This window comes from Clinocottus analis, unplaced genomic scaffold (assembly GCF_023055335.1).
Source record: "Clinocottus analis isolate CAN_PGR_092001 unplaced genomic scaffold, fCliAna1.0.p SCAF_11, whole genome shotgun sequence".
Taxonomy (NCBI): Eukaryota; Metazoa; Chordata; class Actinopteri; order Perciformes; family Cottidae; genus Clinocottus; species Clinocottus analis.
In genome coordinates this window covers 18,227,312-18,248,397 of record NW_027175832.1, presented here as the reverse complement: position 1 = coordinate 18,248,397, position 21,086 = coordinate 18,227,312, and the positions used below count along the sequence as shown (strand labels likewise).

The 21,086-nt window shown below is 40.5% G+C and overlaps 3 protein-coding genes across 6 annotated transcripts in view; 2 read left to right on the top strand and 1 right to left on the bottom strand.

The window, feature by feature from the left end:
* Positions 1-2,904: 2,904 nt before the first annotated feature.
* Positions 2,905-7,182, top strand: LOC137782282 (putative ferric-chelate reductase 1). The gene is made up of 7 exons (XM_068571500.1): positions 2,905-2,954; positions 3,534-3,633; positions 3,880-4,086; positions 4,953-5,054; positions 5,404-5,560; positions 6,442-6,654; positions 7,097-7,182. Exons 2-7 carry the CDS (start codon positions 3,535-3,537, stop codon positions 7,144-7,146), a joined length of 828 nt encoding a protein of 275 aa, XP_068427601.1. The 5' UTR covers positions 2,905-2,954; position 3,534; the 3' UTR covers positions 7,147-7,182.
* Positions 7,183-9,014: 1,832 nt separating this feature from the next.
* On the bottom strand, positions 9,015-14,646 carry hnrnpc (heterogeneous nuclear ribonucleoprotein C). Of its 4 annotated transcripts, none has more exons than XM_068571227.1 (9): positions 14,519-14,646; positions 12,596-12,702; positions 12,063-12,328; positions 11,476-11,548; positions 11,261-11,314; positions 10,918-11,090; positions 10,483-10,596; positions 10,201-10,361; positions 9,015-9,666 (listed from the first exon to the last, which is right to left on the bottom strand). In XM_068571227.1, the coding sequence occupies exons 2-9, from the start codon at positions 12,598-12,600 to the stop codon at positions 9,553-9,555; spliced, it is 960 nt and encodes a 319-aa protein (XP_068427328.1). In that variant the 5' UTR covers positions 12,601-12,702; positions 14,519-14,646; the 3' UTR covers positions 9,015-9,552. The 4 variants fall into 4 exon arrangements, with proteins under 4 accessions (XP_068427328.1, XP_068427330.1, XP_068427331.1 ...); XM_068571229.1 differs by having other exon boundaries at positions 10,201-10,358; XM_068571230.1 differs by having other exon boundaries at positions 11,261-11,311.
* Positions 14,647-19,366: 4,720 nt separating this feature from the next.
* Positions 19,367-21,086, top strand: part of LOC137782004 (zinc finger protein GLIS1) — a 36,799-nt gene continuing 35,079 nt past the window's right edge. The window contains exon 1 of the mRNA XM_068571064.1: positions 19,367-19,437. The gene's annotated coding sequence lies outside the window, so the exon portion shown is untranslated. The remainder of the gene's footprint in view (positions 19,438-21,086) is intronic.

The following is a 21,086-nucleotide window of genomic DNA, read 5'->3' as shown; positions in this document are numbered from 1 at the left end:
GTAGCCGGAGGCCCATTGATTCTGTTCAAGCCCAGTGCTCAGCGACTGAGAGCCAGCTCCATCAGCGACACCGTTCACACATCTTCTCTAGTATATTGTAATATTTCACCCTTTGGACTTTCTCTCCCTCTCATTTCTTGGCACCTGGTTTAAACAGGCAGGGCTTATTAAAGGTGTGTATTTGAATAAGCTCAAACAATGCGCACACACACTGAACAAGCGAAAACTTGTTTGATGTCATGAAGCCATTACCTGTTTGACGAGGGATCACGAGCACGTTCTCTAAACTACACGGCCTTTACGCATGCAGGGTTATGCCTGAGGGAGAACCGCGGCCACCGTGTCTTTTGAGGACTTTTTCTTAAATATTTTACTTCACTGACACAATATCACAGAGGATTGTTCCCACGAGGTGATACACCTGCCTTTCAGCTGTCAGAATAGAGTCCTGCAACCTAAAATGATCAAAGTAAAGTCCTTACTGTCACAGTAATACAACTATTTGATCATAATTGCTCACACAGTTTTTATAGAAGGAAGCTAACATTCAATAGCGTGTGATCTAACTACACTCAAACCTTCAGTTGAGCTTGATAACAAAACAAAAAAATACGAGTATCAGTGACGTCTTTGTGTCCCAAGGGACGGTTTAAACCTGTCGGACAGATATTTGCGAGCCGAGGTGAGCCAAGAAGGGGTGAGGCCGGAGCATGAGACGCAAACACAAGTTTTTCCTCTGAAGAATGGAATAAAGAAAGTGTTTTCCATTTGATTATGCTTTCTGTGAGGCAACAAATTAAACGTTTATGACCCCTTATGAACAGACATGAAAATCCATTTTTAAACTCATCTTTTTGCCTTTTAGTTTGTGATGCTCACAGCTTCAATATTTCAGTTTTGGTTCCACTTTACCTTCAGAAATATGTCTCACGTGCATTTCCACACAATAAGAATCATATTATTCTACATGCTCGGCACACAGTACACATTTGAAATTAAACATATATTACTTACTTACATATGTTACTTTAACTAAGAGGAAACTCAACCAGAGAGGATAATATCCAAACAAACCGGCTTGTTTTATTCCACTTTTATGACTTTTATACAAAGTCTTTGTACTTTGCACCAGAGCCACGTGTGTTCACATTGATTTTATCACAAAAAATGAGACAATCGATAGATCATACACCTTATCAGAGGGACCTCTCTCACTTGTTTTGTTGACAGAATATATTGCTATATTTAAGAAATGTAAATGTTGATGCGGTCTATCATTGATAGTCATTAAAAACAGCTACATAAACATAAGCATCTTATTGTTTTTTGCATTAAACCCAGGATACTGTGCACTGTGTTGTATTGTATATATATCTATACCCTTCATAGCTTCAGATTTACTGGTTTTACTGTTTCCAGAGAAGAAACGGGTTCTTGTTATCTCTCCATATGATCTCCATTGAGCCCGAGGCAAAGTGGAGCTGTCGGTGCTGAAAAGACGAGCGTTGACCTCTTCAACAAGGTAGATATGTTGTGTTTTTATCCACAAAAACCCTGTTTCTTTTGTTCACAAAGGAATGTCTTTTGGGCAACGAGCTCTCAATTTCCTAGAGGTTCCTATTGGTTGTTGTCGCCACGCTTTAGAGAACAGGTATCGAGTAAAGAAACTCGACCCGTCTTGAGTCTCCGGAGACACTGAAGACTCCTCCGATGGGCTCAATATGGTTTCAGAGGCTCCTCTGAGTATAACACAGAGGGAAGAGCCACATCCGTGTCCGTTTTGGTCTAATCTATCACATCTTGCCACTAGTGTTCTTCTAAATTAACCTTATTCGACTTTATGCTTCTGGCTTGATTGAAGCCACACTTCTTTTAGTATTTAGTTCCCTTTAACGCTCCACTAAAGGGCCTGGAGGTCAGTGGATGTATTCGCCGTAACACTGCACCGTACTGTTGTTTTTGTGGTTCTCTGGTTTGTACTCTTAAATAAACTACAGAGTACATTTCTTACCGGGCAACACAAGGAAACAAGTCAAAATTCCCTTCACTGGAAACACCAAACCGGAATGTAATCTGACAGTCGGATCATAATGTACATTTGGCATCCAAATAATAATTTTTCCATAATGACAGTGACAGTAATAGTTGTGTGTCTGCCATCAGTAAGTACGTCATTACATGCAGGTGACATGCGTAGCATTCTGCACGCTAACGGCGGATGAGAGTGCAGTTTCAGTCACAGACATCAGTCCATCACTTCAGTTTTACTTCTGCTCTCACTCTTTGTATTCGTTTTGATTTTATATTTCTAATAAACTTATTTACCTTCTGTACATCACAAAGTCTCCAGTGTCTATAAATAAACCTTATAATGACAAGCAAGTCCCTTAAAACCACTAACTTCATGTTTAACACGAGCAGACAATCAAGTGAACTGTTGAGGAAACGTTTTATATAAACAGCTTAACAGCTTCAGTTATTATTAATAGTGAAAAAATAAATGTGTTATGTTTTATTTCAAGAGATTTCTAACTGGGCTTAATACTACGTTTGTGCTCAGTTTAGATTCATAAGACACCAAAAGAGACACATTTAAAGTGTCTGTCATCGTGGATGAGCTATTGATAACCCAAACTATTAAATCGTGTTTTAATTGTCAGCTCAGCTATTGAGGAAATTATTTCTCATAAAGAAAATGCCTGTTTGCTTCCTGGATTGCACACCTTGCAGGTAAATGATGAGAAGGCCACACCCTCTTCAGGATGCAGCAGCAGAAGAAGAACAGAAACTTCCCCCTCCTCTTCCTCCTCCCCCTTCGCATCACCACCTGCAAGCAATCCCTCTGATGTTTGCTGATTTAAATCATTTCCCGCAGGGATCGAACGACACAGAGAAGAAGAAACTTCTGAACGAAGAACATCGCTGCTGCTCATCACTCGACTTCTACAGCTCAGGTGAGTCTCTCAGGAAAGCTCGACTTTGGGTTCCATCTGTTGAACGATGGTGTTTTTGTTTTAGCTCATTTTAATTATCTAATGAGTTTACTTTGAGGATTGTACGTGACCGTACACGTTGAGATGAGTTTGATTTGAAAGACTGAACGCTGGTTTGTTTGTGACTTGAAAGACTTTTGAGGATTTTGAGTTCATTTTCCCTAAAAGACAAAACTGAAATGTTCTGGTTTAAGTTTTACAACATTTTAAGTGTTAATTGAAGTGTTACATTTTTAAGGTTTTGTCTCCAAAGAAGGCAGGTTTTTTTTTAGTACTTCTGGTGAGCAGAGCACAATTATATATTTTTTTAGCATTTAAAATCTTTTCACTGAACCAAATGTGTTTTTTCTAAGTAGTAAAACAATAATATACTTCATTATAGTCTTTTCAAATGTCTTCAATGTGAATATTTCAGTGTCTAAGTGATTATATATATTTTTTTAAGCTGTTAAAAGACTCACAACTGCAGTGTTCTTGACAGACGGGCTGTCCAACCAGACTTTGAATGTTTATTCTGTTCTTTGTTCGTTTACTTTGAAGAATGGCCTGTGGCTTGATCCTGTTGCTGGCGGCGCTGGTCGTCTGTGTGTCTCGAGGCGTTGACGGAACTGATCATTTGTCATTTTCCAACAACACACAGGTTGGATGTCTTTCACTTTAATCCGCTCATCACAACACCTGCTTGACCTTTTTTGTACTTTACACAATGTATTTGTTCAAGGACGCCTTTCAACATGTCCTACATTTTGACATGTAACTGCTACAAGGGTTTATGTATAAATCTTTAAAGTCTATAAACTGACCCATTAGGGACTAAAATACAAAATCCTCTGCTGCATTATGAACTAAAATCAGAGTATTAAAGGCCTCATCTGTTGTCTCCCAGGTGAACATCTCTCGGGACGGCTGCGGTGACACTAAACTGTGCAGAGAGACGCCAACTGGCTGCAATCCTACTGGACAAGGCAGCTGTCTGTTCATGTCTGCCATCGCCGGCGTGCCGGTGGCTCCCAACGGCTTTACTCTGTCCGTCGAACTCACAGGAAACTCCAGCGGATACATCGCACTGGGCCTCACTGCCGATGGCACAACGGTAAAGCAGTTGAAACCTTTTTTTTTTGGTTTCTAAATTGGACTCATAAATGAATCAGACCTTGTCTTGAAAAGCTCAAACTGTCCACCGCAAAGTTGTCTCTATGATATAGTTTATGATGGATGTTAGACAAATATAATGCAGTATCTTATGCAACACTGTCCAGGCTTCCCATTTATACTTTTATTGATCTAGTTAATCAGTGACTTGTGAGCGCCTCAATGCAACCACACGATGATGCAATATGTATTTAGAGGACTGCCTGAATATCAAACATCTGGACGGAGTTTCTATTATCTCGTAAGGAAAGCTGTAAAAAAGGTTTTGTCCTTCATAATTTGGTGCAAAAGAAGGCTGTTTCTCTCCAACGATGCGTTGAAACATTAAGTCCATTATGATTTTTATTAAACACTCTTTGACCTTGTTTGACGATGACAACAGGTGCTATAGGCAGCTATGTTGTGACTGTACACTTAGCTTAGTTTCTGTTGTAGCTGCGTTACTTTTACTGATATTCTCATGCGGTAAAGTTGCATCTTTCACATACAAATGTAATTTTCATATCACCTTGTTTTTTTGTTTTTTTAAAGTCACTCATCTTCAAAGCAAAAAATCTGACTATTTCAATATGCTGAAGCACATTGCGCAATGGCTTTCCGAAACTATGACATCATCACAAACGCATTAAATGGATGCAAAAAAGAAATTGCACAATGTTGATGCCCCAAAACGCATATCTGATATCTGTTGCATCACTTTATTGTTTTCTGTCCAGCCTTAACAAAGCCTGACTGTCTGCACATGTCATTGTGTTTCCTCCACGTTTGCTGTATTAGTTTCACCATTATTTATTGATTTTTCTCCAGGGAACCACGAAGCTTTTCATCTGCGCCTCCAACAACGGGTCGTTCTTCTTCAGGACGATGACTAGAAACGACGCTGCCAACTCGCTCACTCCAAATGAGATGGTGAGAATACAGATGTTCACATGAGGAATTTATTTAACTTGTTTGTTTCAAATTGACAAGTGTACAGTTTATAACTCAGTATTTTTTTTTATACTGCACTTCTACTTTATACTAAAATGATATTTAGGAGAAGGGAACAATTCTTGCTAAAACATATTTTCTGTTTTTAATTCCGTCTAAAAGGTTTTGGAAAGATCTGTTGACTGTGAAGGCCGTAAAGCAAATCATTGTATTACATGCGTTTCTACACATTATCCATCTCAGAAAATCTTTTATTATATAGTTGCGATTTCTTTTATTTGCTTCAGCTAAAGCTTTTTCTGTTTTCCCACTCCCTTACCTTTCCTAGAGGGTGAATGAAATCCGTGGCAAGTTGAATGGAAGTGTGATCATGTGCGAGTTCACAATCGAAAGCTTGAACGCCACCGCCACCGCCGCCATCGCCACCAGAACCAGCCACGTCACCACCTTCACCGCCGTCCTCGGGGCCGGGACGACTACTGGGCGTAAGTGTTCACACACTTCATCATCGGTGCACTCCGGCCTTGGCTGTACTCGATGGGCAAAAACACGGACATGCATTAACACAATGTACTTTACATGGTAACACACACTGATAAGTTTGGGTTGCAACAGGAGTTTAAAAACGGTGTGTGTAGTATACCGCGTTATCCAGTAGTGGAAAGTCTTGATGTACTTGAATACAATTTTGAGTTGCTTTCTCTTTATGAATATTCTTCTCCACTACAGTTCAGAAGACAATACACTACACTCCACTAAATCTAGATAAATAATTACTTTATTGAGCCCCAAAGGGAAATTCGGGGTCGAAGTAGCTCAAGACATCACACAACATAATGTATACATACACATACTAAAAGATTGTCCAAAGAAAAATTTAAAAAACAAGTTGGGTGAGAAGTCCAAGCTTCAAAACAATATGACGAGCTTCTGAAAGAGTTATCTATCTATATCAAAAGTATATCCAAAGAAAGATTAAAGACATTTTTCAGCATTGAGGGCTTACATTTTCCTGATTATACTTAATACCCATATTTAAGTAACATTTTCTATGCAAATTACTATTTTAATTAACTTTTTTTTATTTTTATTTCTCAAGCACTACTAGAACAAAGGAAAACCGTGAGATCAGAGAACAAGTAGACCTTAAATAGAGAAGTTGATGCATTTTAAATGCTAGGTTACTGGTATCAACAATGGCCGCCATCGTTTCTTCCCCTGAGATATGGATAGCTTCTCCGCTTCCTCTTTCAAACTGATGTACTTTACATTTCAACGGTAACGTATAGTTTTATATTGTACTTTAAGCTTGTCTATGACAAATCGTAACCTCCCGCTGCTCTGTCCACTTCCTGTCCTTGTTCAGCTGATATCGGCACCTTCACGCCCTCTCTGAACACTGGCCCTCTGAACCTGCGCGACAACTCCAACCCAACAACGGCAGCGCCCAGCACGATGCCCACCAACGCCACCATGCCCACCACCACCATGCCCACCACCAACACCACCATGCCCACCAACACCACCATGCCCACCAACACCACCATGCCCAACGGCAGTGCAGCTGTCCAGCCTCACGGTAAACCCAAAGACCTTTTTCTCCATAAACCGTTTGACCTCGAGGTCATAAAGTAGTGCAGTCATGGTGCTTCTGATCACATCAGATGGTCTTTGCCAGCAAGGACTTTGCTATAAAGCATATATTCATATGCATGCTGCTTGTCTGCAGTAATACTTACAAGAACACACACCCAAACGCAATGGAAATGTCATCTGTGGGGCTCAAAATGTTGCATGTATGTCCAGAAATGATGACTCTGGGAGATCAAAAGAGATCGCTCCAATAAATACTGATGACATGTTAAGAGTAGCAGGGATATTGTTTATGGAAAGAAATGTTCTTCAATGCATCAGTTTCCCTTGCGGTGTAATTATTAAAACCACAGTAAATGCAACCCATAAAGAACATTTTTGTCACTGCAATGAGCCGCCATGACACCTGTTGTCCTTCTCCTCACCAGCTGTGCTGCTCCTGAGCGTCCTCACGCTGTCTGTTCTGCTGAAAGCCTGAGAAGGACGTTGCTGCAAGTTGTACACGATGAAGATGGAAAGTACACGATGAAGATGGAAAGTGTCGCGCAATGTATAAAATGTTCTCCCTGCACTTCATCAGACATGTTTTAACTATCTTTTTAACTGTTTACACTTTAAGCTGAAACTCTATCACTTGTTTAAGTGACTATATATATTTTCTGCAGACTATATAGATGTATATTATGACAGTTTTTGCATGCATCAACTGTCCCTCCTAAATGTGCCCATATGGCACTGCAAGCTAGTTCTGTGAATGCAAATGAGTCTTTGGTTTGAGCGGTTTCTTGGCAGTAAACCTCAAATCGCAAACCTCCTTCATGGAAAAACCCTAAATGTGTGTTTTTTATTCTGAAATGTGAAATGTACTGTCACTGTAAAATATCTGTTCATGGGATAATGAAGAAGTTGTCTAAATTAATAAAGTTGTAACTAGAGTCTTTGTTTGCTGCGTCACTTTCTTTACACGCTCAAAGTAAACGTTACTGAAAGCTGCTACATGTTGAGTTCAGATTGTTTGTAACTAATTGATGCTCGTTTGGAAAAATGATGTCCCTAAAATCAAACTTTACGTCAGCTTTGTCTCAACTTTAGGGATGAATGTGACCTCCAGCTGGAGATCAGAATACACCAGATGACCCAACGCTAGTTTTGTCTCGACGCGCCGCAGATGGATGGTTACCTCAACAGGGACGTTAACAACCACTCGTTCATTACATGCCTCTAAATTCAGATTGTACAACACTGAACATGTTGACATTTCACAGTAACATGCAAAGGTCTTATCACAACATGGGGAGCTGTTGTTTTTTTACCATGTGAACTATAATTTTATATTTTTGCAGCTTTTGCGACATTGTACTTCAAGATCTGCAAATCAATGGAGCAGATGCTTTAGTGGTTAGCAAATGTATCAGAGTTTAAAAACCCTGAAATTACTGTAATCAGCTCGGCACATGCACGGCAAGATAAACCGTCTGCCATGGAAGGTAATCTTTTATAAACCTGTTTTCTATTCAAATGACACCGGGCTTTGTTAAAACCGGTCTGCTCGGGTTCCCTTGTTACTTTAGGGAAACTTAATTACTATAATTATCTCTGTAGCCTGTGAAAAGGCTTGTTTATACTGTTCTGCTTATATACACAGGACAGATTCCTACCAGTGACTGAATTATTTGCAGTTTTGAAATTCTGATTGTTACAATAATCAAATGATTATGATTTCTATTGAACACTGGCATCAATATTGAGGGAAACTGAGGAGACATAACAGCATGAAAAGTAAAATCTTTAAAAGAAATTGTTCAGACCAATAAACAATTAACCTGGTGAAGCAGAAAACAAATGTAAAGAGTTAAATCTGTGATCCATCTCCACTGGAATGAAACGCCAGTGATCAGAACAAAGGGGCGTGACTTACGTAAGTATTTTACACTTTATTCAGTGATTTGAATGTCTCAAGATAAAAAGTAATTCTAAATGTATTTACTTGTCAAAATGAAATGTTTGTAATATATATTTCCTGCTTGCATTCTAATTCATGTGTTTTTAATCTAATTTAGTGTAAAAATATTTTATCGGGCTAAATGCCCACGTCTTTGTATAAGTCTATTCTTCCATTGGGAACTGCGTGTTTAAGCTCACGTTGCAATGCATTGTGGGTAATTCCCTTAGGCAAAGTCAGCTCTTACGGAAAGAGTACATAAAAGGGCTCAAAATGTCTGCCACGGCGCGCTCGGGCACTCGACAATTTGACAGCGGCACACCCCTAAACCCTCAAGGACTTCACGGGAGCGCGCCTAAAAAACAACAGTGCATTCTGGGAGGGAAAAGGAAGTGAAAGCAAAAGTGCTTTACCATTTTAATATTTTATTGCAATTTATTACTTTACAGTTGTGAATAGTATAAAAAAAACAGACCTCAACACACAGACACAGAAGGTCAAAACAAAGAGAACAATGAGAAAAAGAAAAAGAAACACACTGAACCTAAAACTGGTCTTTTGTAGCTGAATTCGTCCCCGCGTTAAAGACATGTCCGTCGAGCGGTCGTCTCTGAGGACATTATCAGTCTTGTGTTTTTGCTTCTCCTGGCGGAGGGGTGGAGGATGGGAGGGAAAGGAGAGGGCAAAGCAACGACGCAGTAAAAACACATACTGAGACCCACAGCTAGTTATTCCTGGTACGGAGACACTGGACAACATAATATGAAACAAAAACAAATGGGCGTGAGGGACAACAGGGGACAGAGTGTGTGCACCATGCATGTTTGCTCTACAACACGAGTGTTAAAAAAAAAAACAGGAGTCCGAGTTCCTACAGGAAGCCGTGTGTGTGTGTGTGTGTGTGTGTGTGCACTGCATGCGTCGGAGGGGGAGGGTCCGCGTCTACGAGTCCTCGTCGCCGTTGACACTTTCGATATCGTCGTCGCCGTCCACGTGTTCGCCTTCCTCCTCCTCGTCATCGTCGTCCTCTTCGTCCTCCCTCTCTTGACTCTTCACCTGCGGGGTCGAACGGGGGATTTAGTGAATTTCTTGTTACGTTTAAGCCGTCTTATACGCAGACGCAAATGCATCTGCAGGATTGCAGATACAATCAGCCTGGTTGACTTCTGCGTGGCTCTTATTTATTTTTCATTAGTTGATAAATCGCCTCTCTGACAGACAATTAAACACCCAAAAGATTAATACAAATGCTATTTGTTATCGAAAGAATGCAGTAAATTATATTTAAGAAATGTTCTACTTGATATTTGACAAATGATTGAATATATAAATGTACTTTTGATTGAGTAATCACATCAGCACTAACGTCCTGAACCTTTTCGTCTTTAAGCTTGAATGATCAAGGTCAAACAAAACAGTTTTAAGATATTATTTTAAAGGGTTACAGCAATATAATTGTTTTCCAGCACTGGTGAATAATGGTGCCATTATAAATTCACATTAAAAATGTGCTGGTAAAAAAATTGTTTGGTATGAAATTCGACACGGAAATCAACAAGTAGCTTTGATGCAAAAAGAAAAAAAAGGCACCTCGTCCTCCTCCAGCAGGTCGTCGTCGTCATCTTCGTCCTCCTCGTCGGAGTCGTTCATCTCCTGGCACTCTCGTTCCCTCTTCAACCCGTCGTCCTTCTTGCTGCTGGTGTGCGGCGGTGAGGTCACCTCTCCCGGCTCCGTTTTCACAACCTTAGCTTCTGGCAGAAATTCAGATGTCAGAGTCAGAGACATCGCGGCTCTCACGCGTTCGGTTCGTGACTTTTAAAACGTGTCAGAGTCAGACTCCGCCCCGTTGAAACATACACGGCGTTTCCTTACCCGACTTCTTGCTGTGGTCCTTCTCCATGCGCTCCAGGCTATCCAGCAGGCCGTCCACTTTGCTTTTGATTTGGCTCAACTCCCGCTTGATGGTCTGCAGCTCGTCCACTTTCACTGAAGAGAGGAAATAAAAAGGACCTCTGGGTGAGCAACGGTGTAACGGAGACAAACGAGAACAGATACAACATACAACCGACCAGAAAGTGGATCCGGTAAAATATGAAGATTAATTGTAATGTTTTCTCAATGAAAGATATTCAGTAACAGTGATATAATATTGACCATCTATCTGCCTAACAATGATGTCTTCAAATGCAGCTTATTGAGTGTGAACAATAACTTAGAACCAAGTGATTGACGATTAATGACATGCAAAAAAAAAAAAACAACAACATATTTTTCCAAAAAAAAGTTTAATAATGAAGAAGATCGTACTTGTTTTGGAAGAGGAAGTCCTCTGACCGCTCTTGGAGGAAGAGGAGAAGCTGCTCTTCGTCCGCCGGCTGCTTCCTCCGCTCATGCTGACCCGCGGGCGCTTCGACGGGATCACGGCGCGCGACAGCGGGGGAGGAGGCGGAGCGGGGACGCGAGACGGGTACGAGTACATTCTGAGAGCGAACACAGGACAAAAACAAACACAACAGTCTGTGTGGTGCAGGTGAGGTAAAAACTGATGAATGCATAGATTGCTCTTAAAAAGACGGAAAGACCATTGTGTTACTGTCGGCATGTGACAGGAAAAATTCAGGAAATACAGAAAAAAAAACATCTCACTCACCTATCGTAATAATCTCTTTGAAAGTCATATTCGAGCTCGAATGAGGAACTGCTGCTAAAGAAGAAAAACAAGAAAAGTCCCGTGTAAGGAAACGTGTGGAAAGTTCTCATGTCAGCTGAGCTTTGAGATTTATTTACGCCACTTTTTTTTTGTAAAGCCACGCTCACTTGATGCACAGCAGCAGCTGTAACGCGGCCAGCATCACGGGGACTAACCTGTACATGTCTCCCGCTGAGCGCTTGGTGGTTTTTGACCTGTGTGGTTTGGGTTCTCCGGCCAGGTTGATGTCTGAGGAGAAAACAGAGCAATGAGAGCGACGCAGAGGACTTTAGATCAGATCCCTCAAAACCGTCAAGCCGATTGCAGAACCCCGAACAGACTTCACAGGTAGTGGCAACAAAAAAGGCTAAATCTTTGAGCTTCCCACTAGTAATGACAGTGTTTTATTTTGCCTATAGCAGAGGTTCCCCACCTATACTCGAGGACAGAAACACACCGAGGGGGTCACAAGTTAAAGCTTTTTATTTATTTCCCTCCCCCTCTTCAGACTTCTTTATTCTTTTCTCGTGTAATGTTCTTGTCAAATGTGCTTCCTAATGCCTTTAATACGACTCACCTCAAATCAGGAGTAATTCTTACGATTCTTACTATTATATACATGCAACTTATGTCAGAAGACCTTAACATATTAGCGCTTCATTTTTACGGAGTCACAAGCTCTGAAGGTTGGGCACCGCTCTCCGACCTGCTTAAGATACAAGTACAGTCCTGACAAAAATCTCTCAAAAACTAAAATCCTTACCGAGTACTTGGCCGACAATCATCCTCCCGTCCTCGGCGTTGACGGCGGTTCGGGCGTTCCGCTCGTTGGCGAACTGAACGAAGGCGAAGCCCTTGTGCACAGAGCAGCCCACGATCTTGCCATATTTGGAGAAGATGGCCTCAACGTCCGCTTTGGTGACCAGCAGGGTGTTGAGGTTGCCGATGAAGACCCGCGAGTTGAGGGAACGCGGGTCGGTCTTGTTGGTGATGTTGCTGGCCATCAGGCTGGCGGCGGTGGGTGAACGACTAAACAGGAAGAGACACACACCATCAATAATAATACATTGATGTCGAATTTGGCACCATATAACCAAGTTAAAAGAAAGCAGTTAGGGCTTTTCAAAACTATATTTCAAGTGTCACACCAGGGCGAGTCTAATTCCCTCTAGCTGTGTGTGTGGGTCAGTCAGCAGGAGCAGTTACACTTAATTTAGCTGTAATGTTCATTAATACCACCAGAGAGCGCCATTTCACCTTCACCATGTAATAAAATCTGCAACATTCATCACTCACTCCATAGCGTCTGTGTGCAGGGCTGCAGCGGTCGTCTGTCTGACTTTTGACGCTGCGGGCTGGGATCAGTTTGGGCTGACGTCGACCTTCGCCCCTCCTGATATATACTGAGGTAACAGAAAACACACCTCAGTCAAGCCGAGCAGGGTTATTTCACACCAAGTCTTACCTAGCTGGAGTGCATACAAGAGTTTAGTGATGCAGCTCTTAAATAAACAAAAAAATCCCATTAACAATTGGCCTCTTTGGGACAACAACCGAAGCCCTAATGCTAGTTTAAAAGCAACCTAATCCTAATAAACACAAGCAGCTAAAAGCGAGACAATACTGTACACATCCTAGTTTAAGAGAAACAAATCTAAACTGGACTAGACCATTACACTTATATCACTAACCAAACAGAAACCTGTATTTTGAAAGCAGTTAAGGTAGTTTGTGTTGGCTTTATGCAACTGATGCTAAAAAAAAAAAAGGAGCAGAGGATCAACTTCTGTAAATAGACCTTAAAATTATACATTTCATCTAAATTTAATTCTAATTTATGCTAATCAACAGAAGGAACTTTCTCATGTTGGCAAAACATTACAGGTGTCAAATTTAACAACCCCCTGTAGTGGTTTGACGTAGAATAAGCAACACTTTAATGATTTGACAATTAATAATCCAAACATGGGTCGTCCCATTTATGTTGTACTCCTTAAACGAAATATACCAGTATAATTGTATTTAACAGGATAGGTATTGTTGACATCTAAAGCATGGTCGTCAATATTGAACTTAGATGGTGGATATGACAAGGTACATATAAGTACCATCATCAACACAATATTAATACTAGTGTTTTATCATTTACATTTTAGAAACAGGGACTTGGAAAGTACAAGACATTAAGACGGCCTTTGAAAGGAACATGCACACGTCTCTGATAAATGAATGATCTTATAGGACCACCGTGTATTTGGGGTTTATTGTGTAAACACAACGTATTGGCGTCTGTCTCTAATGTAAAGACTCACGGGGCTCATGTGTGTGTGTGTAACCTGCGGCCTAAGGGTGAATGTGAAGGCGTTGATAAACAAACAGCCATAATACTCATTCAGATCAACAAACGTTTAATTAATGTGTGTATTTGTAACGTTATGCAACACAACGGAGGCCGAGGACAGACAAAAACATCCTTCCACCAAAAGGTTTAAAACATGGGAAAAATGTACTCCACAAAACAAAAAAGAAAAAAAAAAGCCAGGAAAAGCAAATCTTTGAGATAAAATGTTTTACCCCAAAACCATCCACAACACACCGGCCTGGAGCCGGACAGCGCCACCACTAGGGTCCAGTGTGAACCACAGGGCCCACTGTGTTAGCATCGGGGGCTCAAAACCGGCTAGCAAACCACCAACCATTACAAAAACAAAGCAAAAAAATCCAAAGCAAATCAGATCAGTTCTTTCACTTGCAAAAAACAAAGCCTGCAACATTCTTAATAAATGTGTGGTCGATAATCAAATCGTGGATCGGCGTGAAGTTGCGACTGTAAAAAAAACAACAGCGGACGCTGTGACGTGGTTAGCTTAGGAGCTAACTTTAAGCTAGGAGGCGGAGAAAGCGTCTTTGACAATAAAAGCGACAAAAAAAACAAAGACACACAAAACGTGTGAAACAGGACGAACACGTCGCCGAGAAGCATCCAACACATCGTGTTTAAAAAAAAATAGAAAAACACACATAACCAGCGCTTGTGATGAGCGTGTCAGAGTGAGCTAAGCTAGCTACCTCGACAGCACGTCTGTCCATTTGCAAAATAGAAAGAAAGGAGGAGAAAAAAAGCATCGTTGAGAAAAACATCCTCAAAAAAAAAAAAGAAAAGGGGGAAAAAAAAGTCAAAATAAAAATAAAAAAAATGTCTGGGAACAAAATACTCACCACGACCGTTACGAGTAAAATGTCTTGCTTTTCGGTAAAATGTGTTACTTTGGGTCGTCCTAAAGTCTCCCCCCCTTTGAGCCGGTAGCGAGCTTTCTTCTAACCATCGAGCTGAGTTACGTCACCAGCGATGGCGCAGTACGAAACAAGGGGAAGTTGGTTTTGTGTCACAGTGCAGTCCCGGGAGGGCGGCGACGGGAGCTGAGCTTTCGCTACAATACAGGTTGTTTCCACCCACCTGCGTTTTCTGAGCCGGTGTGGCCTGGTGAATAAAACGTGCTCATCTGGTGTCTTCGAAAATACTTCCCTCGCAGCTAAAGGTATTCTCCCTGATTGTTTACAAATTAGCTTTTTAACTTTTTAGATATATTTTTAATTTGAGTTTAATATGAGTAACACTCGTAATTTATGCTCAAAACACTTCTTATTTCATGGTTTAAATTGTCTTTGGCAGGAATACAAATCAATCACAAACAATAATGCAAATGATTATGAATGCAGCTATTTTAAAAAGATTATTCCCAATTTTCAAAACTGTTGATGTAATTGTTGTGAAAAACCCATGAATATCTTTTTTAAATAACATGAGCTTCGTACAGCATTCTAGTCACATTTGTAGCTATGATTAAGACTAATTTCTGCACCACTTAAAACAACCCGTATCTTTAACAGCGTGTGGTAAATTGGTAAAAAATAAAAATAATTAAAAAAGGCAAATTTTTGTAAAACATTAAAAAAATGTTTGAAGAAATGTATTTGTAAGATTTCAATATTGTTCTTTTGGAAAGAAAGTACATCAAGCGACAGATCACTGATGTACTGCCACAGACAATCAGGAGGTGGCGCTATTTCAACAAAAATAAAGTAATGGTGATACTGAAGATATTTAGATAAACACCACATTTACCCAACAAGATCTACAACCCCTCAACATCAGAATAAATGATTATGACCAATAGATTATAATCATTCTTATTATTCTTGTATTTTCGAAATGCGGTATAATTTAGGTTTGACGACATGTGATTTCACACTCATGCTACACCCACAACAGTGTTTCAAGGTTAGATATTTTACACTTGTATCATAATTTCAGGATAATCTTATTTATAGCTGCGTCACATTTCAACCAGCATCAGGCGTCTAATCAGCCAGAACAATTAAAAACACCTGTATGGGTGTGCGGCTCCTTTAAATATGGCAGTATTGTCAAATGAGTGTCTTCTCACACAAACCTCTCTCTGTTTTTGTTCTTTTAAGACACATACGTAAAACATTTAGCAGTCTTTGCAACATCGGTCTGGTAAATGCAGCAGTAAAACAATCTGCATGCACACAATACATTGTGAGTAAATAAGCAGCAGCTGTGTGAGCAGGGGGCTGATGATGAATGAGTCACATGATCAACAGAGGTGGGGAGACTTCTACTAGTGTACAGGTATTGTACAATGACACCTTTTTCACTGCATGTCCTGTGAAGACCTTTTCAAACTTGACAACATAAACATTGAAGATGGGCCTCTTTGTGTTTCCCACTCCGATGGTTGGTAATGCAGTCGCAGACAAAGGAAAATACATATAGTTTCTTTTTTTCACAGCTTGTTAATCCCATTGTGACCCCTCAGATTTACCACTTAGTTCTGGAACCACAGTGCTATAATAAAGTCAAAGTGTATTCAAGTTTATATTGGATGCATTTAAAAGAAAATAATTAATCACACATGGAAAATATGGCTCTCGGAGTCGCCTGATTTGCACCATCAGCATGGTTTTCACAGTTAAATGCTTAATAACGATACATGGACAATATTCCCACTGTACCAATGCCTTTTTTAATGGCAGACATTGTGTGATGCCTCAGTAGGGAAAGCACAGGTGTAAATGATAAAATGAATGGAGGCTGTATTTCATTTAGCTGCTTCAGTTTCAGGCTCATGGTGTTGTATATGTTGGCTCACTGTCACAGTTTACGGGGACACTTAAATAAAAACTGAGCCTTTGTTTACTGTTATTAGCAACACCTGTGCTTTTCTTTTAAAAGTCTAAATGTCTGCTGGCAACAAATAATCTCTTAATATTTCTGAAAGAGTTTATTTCACCTGAGGAGGCAGATCGACAGAAAGAGAAAGGATGTCAAGCAAAAAGAGAGACCAAAACCAGCTGTTTTCTGTGTCTAGTTAGGAGATACAATAGCCCAACTTTTCATGGAGAATATGTTCTTTTGTGAATTGTTTTCTCCCATCTGGTTCCGTTTTTCGAGGGCCGTCCCAGAGGACTTGTTTACAGCTCTGTGCATCATCTCGAGAATCAGAAATACAACTCTGACTTGCAGTTTCGCTGTGTAATAAGATACACAGATAAAAGGTTTCTGTGCCCACTTTTGTGTACGTATGTCAATCTTTGCAGTGAGACGACGGGCCAGATGTTTGACAGGCTGTCACGCAGTGTGTCCAAGTGTGGATGTGATTGGTCCAAATGTGGGCGAGGACAGGGAGTTTACTTCACCTCGTGAATTTGACGAGGATGTAATATTTAGCATTCTTTTTTATTTTCTACCACAGTGTACATTATGCAGAGCTGACAGAGATTCCATAGGAAAGTTTGCGAGCCAAATAACCCGAACATGGGCATGTATAAAGCACCACAAACACACTGCGTACTCAATTATAGGGATGCCACTGGAAATAATAATTACAATGCATATAATATTGGTTTGGCAGATGCATTTGTCTAAAGCACTGTTAAGTCCACGCGACAGCCAAATTGACCTTCGCTCTGTTACCAAATGACTATACAGGCCCATAGATTCTCTGTGTAAGCGAATTAAACAACAAATGATTTGAAGTGTCTGGACTCTCACCAGCTAAATGTAGACAAAACTAAGATGCTAATTGTCTTTGGCACAGACGAAGGAAGGTGGAAGTTAGCGCTCTGCAAAGGAAAAACCATAGGAAATAGCCACGTCAAATTGATTACACAGTGAGGATTCTACTACTTTAGAAAAAACGTAGCGAGAATCATAGGATTCTTTTCCAGGCAGAAACGGGTCCATGTGATCATTCCCAGCAGGTTGAATTACTTTAACGGCCTTTTCTCCGAACGAGAACAGAGAAAAACACGTCACATAGGTTCTTGTGTCGCTTTCAGTGCGTCGGAGAGAAAAGAGCTCAAAGAACTGCTGCTTGTCTATAAATCTCTCGATGGCTCGGGACCGAAATACATCGACGACTGTCTTTCACCAAATGTACGCTTTCGGGCTCTCGGGTCATCAGGTAAAGGGCCAAATGTCCCCAGTTTGCAAACTAAACATGGAGAAGCAACCAACTTCCAGAAGATATCAGACTTACACAAGCTTTGACCACCTTTTTAAATCCTTGTTACACATGTTTATGGACACGCCTTTAACTGAACCTTGAATGCATATCATGTCACAATATGAGCTCCGTCACTAAACAGGTATCAGGTGTCACTGTAGATAATCCATAATGGATTTTTATAATGTTTGTAGGAAGTTATTATTGCATTATCCCACTGAGGTAATAACATTTGGGACATCGTCTCAGTGACGTCCTCAATAGTTTTGGGAATTACCTAATACTATAATAGAAGTTGCTCTTAATCAACAATTGAGCATGACACATTTATTTTTATATTATTTTTAAGTAATCTAATTTTGTATGTCCTGAATGTTTTCTTTTTTTTGGTGGGTGTGGCGGGAGGGGGCGGGGGGGGGATTGTTAATAAATAATAAATAATTAACTAATGCTTTATAGAGTAGTAAGAAGCTGTCACTTCTCTCTAAAGTTTAATTTAGCGCCTTTCACTAAGACATCACATTTGCATACATTGTGTTACAAATAAGAAGGTAATGCAGCATTCAATCTGCACTTATACATGTTATTAAAAGTCAAGTACTGAATGCTAATAAGCTCAACAGCAAAAGTTAGCCAGTCATCTATGTTATTAAATGTTCTTGAGTCATTTTGAATTGTAACTGAACATATTTTGATCCAGATGCCCTGCAGCTGTGTTCCAGAAGGTCAGAGGTCAAACGGTTTGCACAAAGAACAAAAACAAGCTAACAAGACGAAGCAAAGGTGATAATGGAGGACGATAAACATCAGCCAAGATCTGGCAACTCAGAAAATGTTCTTTGGCCAGTGGTGGAAAGTAATTAAGTCCAACTCCCAAGGTACTTGTTGAGTATTTCAATTTTTCTGATACTTTATACCTCCTCTCCACTACGAGACACATACTGTCCTCTTTACTTCACTTTGCAGATTCAGATAAATCATAAAAACATAAATAATTTGACATTTCAATTTCCAAGCTTGTTTTAACGACAATCTGACAATATAATATATTCTGCACTGAATTCTTTTTGATACTATATTTGCATTTGGATACCAGTACTTTTGTACTTTCCCTTTTTGAATGCAATGCTACTTGTAACAGAGTAATTCTACTTTTTCTTAATGTAAGCACAATATCTAAGTGTTAATAACTGATATGTACAGCGAAGTCATTTATAATAATAGTAAATTTAGCTTGATGTGCTTACAACTTGGACTGTAAACCATTGTTATAAAAACATGTGATCCGAAATTTGAACCAATAATTCTATCGGAATATTACGAGAACATTTCACAGCAAAGATGCTAAAAGGAAAAGTAGGGATGATCACCATGCAGTCATGTTTTTATGAAGTGCCACAGAAACTCTCAGCTGCATCACATCCTCGACACACACACTGAGACACACACACAAAAAAAGCAGTTTCTCTGTGCGTGCGTGCGTGTGCGCGCGCAGCTCCGCTGTGCCGTGCAGAGCGCAGTGACAGTGGGAAGCACAATCCGCGTGCAGCCAGCGCGAGGCGAAGACCTACTAACCAGCTGTGAACTATGACTGGACGCGAACCGGTAAGAACAGCAATGTTACCTTCTGTCCTTCCATCGTGTCGTCAATGTGTGACTCTGGAGACTTACCGTGACAGCGGACACGTGCTGTGTTTGAGATTCATTTTTTTTAAACAGCGTGGAGCGAAACGTTTTAATGCTGATTCGGTGTTTTTACTGTTCATGTTTAGATCACTTCAAAAACCTGCTTCTTTAGAGAAAAAGGAATGTAATTCTCTTTTGACAATGATTAAGATGCAAAATCGATGAGCAGAGTTGAGAAGCAGGCATCACTGTAACTGTTGGCAGCTGTCTGTAAACACTGAGTCACTCCAGCTGACACAAGAACCATTGTTTGGTGGATTTGCAACAGCTTTACCACTAACGTGTTAAGAGTGTATGATAAATGAGGGAAAAAAGTCTACTTTAAATAGTAGAACGAAAGTTCCACGCTGTTAAGAAATGTTAATAATGGGTCTAATTGTACCTCTGTGGGTTACACAACAACTTGTTTTGATTGTGCAACAAGGATTTGAGGAAGGCAATTAATAGATATGCTTATACCAGTGACCTCTTACCCAAATGTGATATTTTTTCCCCTCTGCTTATGGGACTCTTCCTTTTCCACTCCTCTGCAGTGCACTGATTTATGTAATGTTGCTGGAATGAGAAATGCTGCGCAGGGGGTGGAAATCTGGTTTTCTGGAAGCCAAACAGATGAGGAGGCTTGTTTTAATCATTAGTCTCATGGTATCACTGACATGGAGCTTGTGCTGGGGAATCAGGGTTTATGCTGGCGGGCCGCTGCCAGCGCTCCCATTGCACTGAGGTGTGTGTGCATCGATTGCTGAGTCACAGTTAATGTCATCATTCACCTCATTTAGTCTCATAAATGTGGCAATTAAAAGGGGCGATAAACTAGATTTATACTCATCTCGCAAGGCTCAAACTGGCCTTTTAAGTGTGGCTTTTGTTGGGCGGTTGGTCAGGTTGTTGATCAATACTCAAGGATCATTTCAGTAGATGCTCAGATTGTTTGTTCAAGTGCTGGGACGGAGCGATGGTGCCGCCAGAAGAGCGAGAGACATCAGCCAGCCAAGTTAGTTTCGCCCCTGAAAAATATTTGTTTGCCCTGGCAATGTATGGTTGGCTTGATTTCACTCCAGGGAGAGAACATAACAAAAGCCTTTTAACAATTTTAGTGGATGCTGACTTTTCAAAATGTAAACATCGATTTCAAAATGTTTAATCAGATTACAAGTGAAATGAACATCAAAACAGAGTCCACTGCTTTGGTGAGAGGGCTGTGAGGTTATGCACATTACTTGTCATCAGTGGCAGACTGCGGCTGGTTGAGGGGCACGAAACGAATACAAAGAGCAGCAGCTGCATGCTTTGGAGCACCAGCGGGTAGGAACCTTTCCAGCATGTTGAGCAGCCCTTATGGCACTGCAGAGCATCTTCCAGTTGTAAGGCCACCCCAGAGGTCACAGCATCACATTTTCTCAACTTAAAGGGCACCTTTAGGGAAGTTTATCATGTTTCTACTGCTGGATGGTCACTGCATAAGACACTTTATCATGTTTTCTCTACTGTAAGGTCATCATATATGGCACTTTATCCTGTTTCTACTACTGTAAGGTCATCATAACTACTGGATGGTCACCATATAA